Raw genomic sequence first — 6,645 nt, forward strand, 5'->3', positions numbered from 1 at the left:
CGAAACATTTGTAGCCCTTTACGGATCGTCAGATGACCTTTTTCTAGTTCGACCATTGTATGCGGTCGCGGGTGCGAGTTTCCAATTCAGCGTTCAGTGAACACACTATTTGGTAGCGATTGATGAGATTGACTGATTTTCGTACAAAAGCACGAGTGTGGAGCGTATGGTCAGAGCTCAGAGGTCTGGGAAATGGAATAAGAGATGCAAAGTTCCCGCCTATTGCCGTACATGACCTGTGACTGCATCCCATGTAAAGATTCTGACAGGCCGATCGCCAGGTCAGGCGCAAACCGAGACATTTTTATAACAGTAGAGCTGTGACAAGTGCAGTAATCTGTCAGTTCACTTCCGTCCCGCTTCGTCTACGAGCCTCTTTAACCCGGCGGCCGCTGGGCCTCCGCGCCACCCGCCGGCCGCTGGGGGGGGGCATATAGTTGCCCCCCCCCCCTTTACTTCTGCGACGATATCGTCGCAACGCGAAGAGATAGAGAAGCGAAACTTTGCACACATCTTTCTGAATACCTAGCTGAGGTTGTGTCCAAAGTTGGTGTCGATCCCATTTGAAATGACGTCACAGTGACGTCATAAGTGAAATTATAGATTTGCGACTCTCATATTCCTCACGATACATCAGATATATTGGACCGAATATAAAGGGTCGATTATTGGTCAGAAACTAGATGGAAGTGTTTAAATGTTTTAGGATGACAGCAGGTGCTGTCTAGTTCATTTACAGTTGAGTTTCATGCTCAGCGTCATCAGAAACGGTCCATATCGGAAAACGACAAAACTTTATGACATCACTGTGACGTCATCTTAGGTACTACAACCACCAAACTTTCCTCAAACATTGCCTAGGTATTCATTTGAAGCTATGCCAAGTTTCACGTTCGTAGCTCATCAGGTTTCGGAGATATTTCACAAAACGTAAAGGGGGGCAACTTTATGCCCCCCCCCAGCGGCTCGTGGGTTAATTTCTTCATTTGCCAACTAACACTGAATTGCGCGCAGTCACACTCCAAGACGAGCGACTGCAGTACGCATTTTTATTCACATTGCGTTTGCATCAGTTCCATGCACGCAGTCGGAGACAGTAGCAACGCGAGGCGGTCACGCTTCAAGTATGTACATTCATTCGAAAATGTGACATTCACAACAGTTCACATTTCTCACAGACCGCCCCATTACTATGCAGTATGCACTTCGATGCTGGTGCAAAATTTACTTACATGAAGGATGACATCGCACTAGAGGGATAAATTTCGAACAGTAAGTTCAAGCTAAAATAAAAAGAAACTTGATATCAAATGAAAGCGAGATAAGCACACTACAAACTAAACGAAAGGCATTAAACACATCAACACAAATAGCGCCGGACACTGCATGTGAAACTAACCGTCGGCCTCTGATGATACCATCTACCAGCTAAATGAGATGTGTTTCGTGAATGATGAACCTGTATATGATGAGCCAGTCTTTCGCCCCAACGTTCTCAGTCTTGACGAAGGTCTTCTGATAGACGTTCTCCACCGCGTCCCCTTGCCGTGCAGGCGTGCAGTCAGAAGTCTGGGACTGGTCACTGGACTGTCGCGTGGACCTCACGTCCGCCGGGACCGCTGGCTCCAGAGCTCCTCCACCAACCGGTTCCTGCGGCGGTGCGCGCCGGCCGGCGCCAGGTTACCTCCCGGTCCCGGCGGCCCCTCGGCGCGCTTCACGCCTTCCACCTCATCCTCCTCGACCAGCTCCTCGCCCCAGCGGTCCTCCAGCGTCAGGCACATGTTGTGCAGCACGCACGAGGCGCACGTCAGCATCACGGCCTTCTTCACCGACTTGGTGTCGACGAAGCTGAGCCGGCGGAATCGGGCGCGCATCACGCCGACGGCCCGCCGGCCCACCTCGGCCGTCTGCTCCATCTTAGTGTTGTAGTAGTACTTGCGCGCGTCGCTGGGCGGCAGCCGGTTGGCGCGGTACGGCGTCATCAGCCACGGCCGCAGCGGCAGCGTCTCGGCGCCCACCAGGAAACAGTCGCCCGGCACGAAATTCTCGCGCATGTCGTCGCGCGACAGCTGCGCCGAGAGCGGACCGCTGTCGAGCACCTCGGCCTCGTGCATGCCGCCCGGCCAGCCGACGCACACGTCCGTCAGCCGGTCATAGGCGTCCGACACCGTCATCAGGTGGACAGAAAAGAAGCCACGCCAGTTGGAGAACGTCTCCGGGTCGTGCATCGGCTTGCGGATGGGTATGTGGCAGTCGTTGACCACGCCGAGCACGCCCTGCACGCCCGACACCTCGTAGAAGCCGTCCACGGTGCCCTGCATCTGGTGCGTAGACGGCATGCGGATGAAGATCTCCTTCAAGTTTGCCAGCTGCTCCACCACCTCGTCGATGAAGTCAAACGCCGATGACATGGTCATGTTAAACTGCTCCGAGATCTTCCGGAAGGAGACGGTGCTGCCCAGGTAGAAGAGCGCGAGCAGCAGCTGGCGCTCGCGCGACATGTACGAGTTGATCGGACAGTGACTCTGAAAGGTGCCGTCTCGCTCGCCCAGAATCTCAACCAGGCAGGCCAGCGTCGACCGCTTGACGCGGAAATTCTCGCGAAATTCGGCGTCACTCATCCTGGGGATGGTCTCCTCGAAGTACAAGTCGACCCTCTTAATGTTCGGCAAAGGAGGCTCCTTCTCCGACGGTCTGGAATAGACCAGATATTGGAACTAGATATCCTTTACTAGGTAGCATGTAACCAAAATGAACAAAGTGTTAAATGTCAGTGGACATTTATTTGCTTGGTTCATCTACACCAGACTAGATGATCGAAGATTATTTAAGCACTGGTTAAGAAGTTGATTTCATTGATATGAAATTACCTGCACATGTATATCAACTCTTTAGGATGTCCCTACTCCAGGGAAGGAACCAACATGATGCAAAAAACATACTCACAAAACATCAATGATGGCATCTTCATCAGTTTCATATCCAATTTCTCGGGTCAGCTCATCCAGAAAGAATGCCTCTAGGCTTAATGGATCTTGGTGTTTCAGCCCACTGAGAGGGTTGACTTTCTTAACTGCATCTGGTTCTTCTTGATCTTCTTGAATAGTGACTTCTTGTGAGACCTCCTCTTCTTCCACAAAGGTAATGTCATCAAATTCATTATGCGACTCCCACATGTTAAATCTTTGGCTTGTAACTCACACAGACCCCTGTGAAGAAAGAAGAAGAATAAGTAAAATATCCTAACCTCCTGACACAAAGCTGAATATCAGCTGTGATTTTAGATAAAGTTATCTTGGTGATGAGTGTGATTGGTGAGCCTATAAAAAATATTTGAATGATATTTACCTTGCTATTACAAGTTCTAACTTCTATGTTTGCTTACTATCATCAATCATTGTTATTTTATCACCAAAAATATGTTTAAATATCCACAAAACAAATGCTTAAATGCCTAAGCCTCAGTGACAACATTTGCATTTTGCACCATGGCCCACTGCCAAAACAAGAAGTGTTTTATTATAGTGAGCTCAAAGAGAAGAGAAACCTAAGAAGTGTGCAATGTTGAAGAAAATATGTATGAACCGTGGCCTGTGGGCGATCATCACAAGACTAGATGATAGGCGTAAAAAATTGTTGCCCTTAAGTAACTAAACATTTTGATAGGCGTAGGGGTAGCATTGACTGTGAATGCCATAAGTAGGTAGGTAGATCATAGATGCCACATATTTTCATGCTTGACTTGATGGCAAACTGAAATGCTTTTTATCATTCCTCATAATATATCAATTAGCATACAAGATAAAAAAGCTGTAAAAATAAAGTGTGTAGCTCCAGTGAATGATAGCTGTATCCATTTAGGTACATATACTAGGACCACAATGCTGAATCAGCCAAGCAAGTTGTGCACAAAGAAAATGCAACATGCTACAGCCCTTACCTCAGTCTTGTGGTACATTCTTTTTTTTAAAATACCAGCTTGAATGATATATCATCAGTCAACCAGACCTCCACAACAGACAACATACCAGGTAACTGATGTACTTTAGAATAGATAGGTTTATGGCTATGAAAATTAACCATCCAGAGTGGCAACAAGAGTAGAAAGTTTCTTTTGAGGGCAACAGGCAAATGAAAGCTCTTGTCTGTTGCCATCAAACTGGGCCAAACTTTATGATAAGTTAACTCCTAGATGAGTGGAACCTTGTGCATCTTAACTTTAGTGTGATAAATTTTCAGTGACCCCAGCAACTAAAAACATCAGTATTTGTCAAGATAAGGTCCGATCTACTATTGTGGCCCATATGAATATGCAATGGCAGAAATTTGAGGTTGTAGGTTAGGTTAGGTTGTAGCTTTGTACTTGTAGGTTTTAGGTTTCATGTTGGTAGGTTTGTAGGTTGTAGGTTGTTAGATTGTTGGTTGGTAGGTTGTAGGTACCGTAAAATGGGGTGTTAAGGGACAGTGGGGTGTTAAGGGACAGTTGCATGGGAAAAACTTTGAGTCATATTAACTTCCTAATTTGAGAAGATTCAATAAAAACTTCAGTGTGGTAGTTGACACTGTTTTGCTCTTGACCATAGGAGAAAATGGTATGTTTTTTCATGCAAGTGATTTGGTTCAAAAATGGATTTGAAAATCATCCTACATTTTCACAAAATTGAAACATCTCCAAAACTCTGTGTGTACCACATAAACTAGTGGGTGTACAGGGAAAATGAATACATAGGTGTATTGTCACATGTATTGCACATGTTTCCTGAAAAACTTGTGCAAATCCACCCATTCATTCATTATCCTCTTCCTCTTTTCCGGATACATGCATATTTTGAGGTGGATGTGGGGTGCTAAGGAACAGGGAAGAAAAAATAAAAAATAATATCTAAATATAATTTAATTAAGTAGGCATGGAAAACACCAAATTCCACATAAAATGCTGGCAAGTTCATGCTTTTATCTCTAACACATCTTAAGTTATGTAACAAAACATCTCAACACTCTCTTTTACAATGATGGGTCAATGGAGACTGATGTAAGTAAATGTGATGTCATCATAAAAAGGCTAAAACAAAGAGGGCAACATAATGACAAGTGACAAGCTTCAACACGGGTTTTTATTGATGACAGAAGATTACTTTTTGGTTCTTTTTACCTTATAATTAGCACATTTTCCACAAGCGTAAACTGCATTACACGTAATTGGCTAAAAAGGTCATTAGTGGTGAATGAACCTGACTTGTTTTGTGACAGAATATGCAAAACATTTCAATAAATAAATTGTGTGCCCTTCCACACCCCAATTGTGGGCATTTGATGACCATTTCTTGGAATAATATAGGTGTCCCTTAACACCCCACATTGGGGTGCTAAGGGACAGTGATGAAAAAAAAAATAAAAAATAATATGCAGGTATAAATCTTAAAAACTTTAATGTGGCAGGCATGTAAAGCACCAAATTCCACATAAAATGCTGACAATTTGATGCTTCTATCTCCAACCCTTCTTGAGTAATATAACAAAACACTTCAAAACTGTCCCTTAACACCCCGTTTTACGGTACCTACAAAAACCTTTTCCAATTTCCGCCCTCTGAAAACTGGAGAAACTTGCAAAAAAATAAACATGAAAGGAATGAACAAAATTTTTTAAGCTTGAGAAACCAAAATGATATCTACCACACACTAATACTTCACTGATTTTTACACAAAATGCTTAATAAGTTACACCGCACAGGTGAGTTGACCCGAGTCCGACCATCCATTGACGACAGGCAAGGTACCCAAGATACCTAATTACCTACATAAGATTTGGTCAGGTTAGATAAGGTTTTGACATCTTTTCTCGAAGTATGCACATTTTTTACGAGCAAGTATCATATGCACGATTTTCTGGTTTAATATAGGCATTGTTTGTGAAAAATTAAAATACGATCTAGTTTTTATTCAATTTTGAGCGAAGGGTGAAATAAGCAATTTTCAACATCATACAGGCTCTTGCAACTCCTCAAACATATCACATTATGACTGTAAACATTCAAAACACAACCAACCTCGCAAAACAAAATTTAAAATGTTTAAAACGCGTTCCAGCCGAATGCGTTCAAAATGGAAATTATTTACAAAATTTGTTATTGCGTCGCAATTGTAGCCAAATGTTTACAAGCACTCTTGTGACGTCAGCGTTGATATCCGAATTGAAACTTTCGTTGAGTAAAAAAGTGGCCCAACTGTTTTGCTATTACTTATGTGAAAGAATACAACAAAATAATGTTACCTTACCTTACCTTACCTTACCAATACAGAATTTTGAGGCCTATAAGGCCTGTAGGGATCTGATCTCATCGAGCTCCTTACTAGAGACAGTCATGAATCTTGGGCTGGGATCAAGGGCGGATCTAGGGGGTCGTTTTGGGGGGGGTCACCAGTCGGCCGACATACCAGGTCTGGTGAATGAATTCTGACGACCGGGGGGGGGGGGGTAGGGAGCGAGTATGTCGAGATCAAAAAATGACATTTGATCTTCGTCGTTTATAAGATGAAGTTTTATCGTAAGTCACTCGGCTCAGTAGTTTTAGTTAGTGAAACCCACCTATATAGGAGCGTCGCCACGGATTTTTTACTGGGGGGGGGGGGGGGAGGCGGGTCG

At 44.2% G+C, this 6,645-nt stretch overlaps 1 protein-coding gene across 8 annotated transcripts; it reads right to left on the reverse strand.

Moving 5' to 3' along the window:
• Positions 1 to 1,035: 1,035 nt before the first annotated feature.
• Positions 1,036 to 6,412, reverse strand: LOC122390861 (putative nuclease HARBI1). Of its 8 annotated transcripts, none has more exons than XM_043384261.1 (3): positions 6,354 to 6,412; positions 2,947 to 3,209; positions 1,036 to 2,694 (listed from the first exon to the last, which is right to left on the reverse strand). In XM_043384261.1, exons 2-3 carry the CDS (start codon positions 3,174 to 3,176, stop codon positions 1,602 to 1,604), a joined length of 1,323 nt encoding a protein of 440 aa, XP_043240196.1. In that variant the 5' UTR covers positions 3,177 to 3,209; positions 6,354 to 6,412; the 3' UTR covers positions 1,036 to 1,601. The 8 variants fall into 8 exon arrangements, with proteins under 8 accessions (XP_043240196.1, XP_043240198.1, XP_043240193.1 ...); XM_043384263.1 differs by having other exon boundaries at positions 6,289 to 6,378; XM_043384258.1 differs by having other exon boundaries at positions 6,284 to 6,366.
• Between the last annotated feature and the right edge of the window lie 233 nt (positions 6,413 to 6,645).

The sequence above is a fragment of the Amphibalanus amphitrite genome, unplaced genomic scaffold (genome assembly GCF_019059575.1).
Source record: "Amphibalanus amphitrite isolate SeventyFive unplaced genomic scaffold, NRLGWU_Aamphi_draft 000412F_arrow, whole genome shotgun sequence".
Lineage (NCBI taxonomy): Eukaryota > Metazoa > Arthropoda > Thecostraca > Balanomorpha > Balanidae > Amphibalanus > Amphibalanus amphitrite.

Excerpts from the sequence above, each read along its gene's own strand:
- LOC122390861 (XM_043384261.1), bottom strand. The coding sequence starts at position 3,176 with ATGTGGGAGTCGCATAATGAATTTGATGACATTACCTTTGTGGAAGAA. Across the intron at positions 2,695-2,946 it reads GATGCCATCATTGATGTTTT|ACCGTCGGAGAAGGAGCCTC; the intron begins GTGAGTATGTTT and ends GGTCTATTCCAG.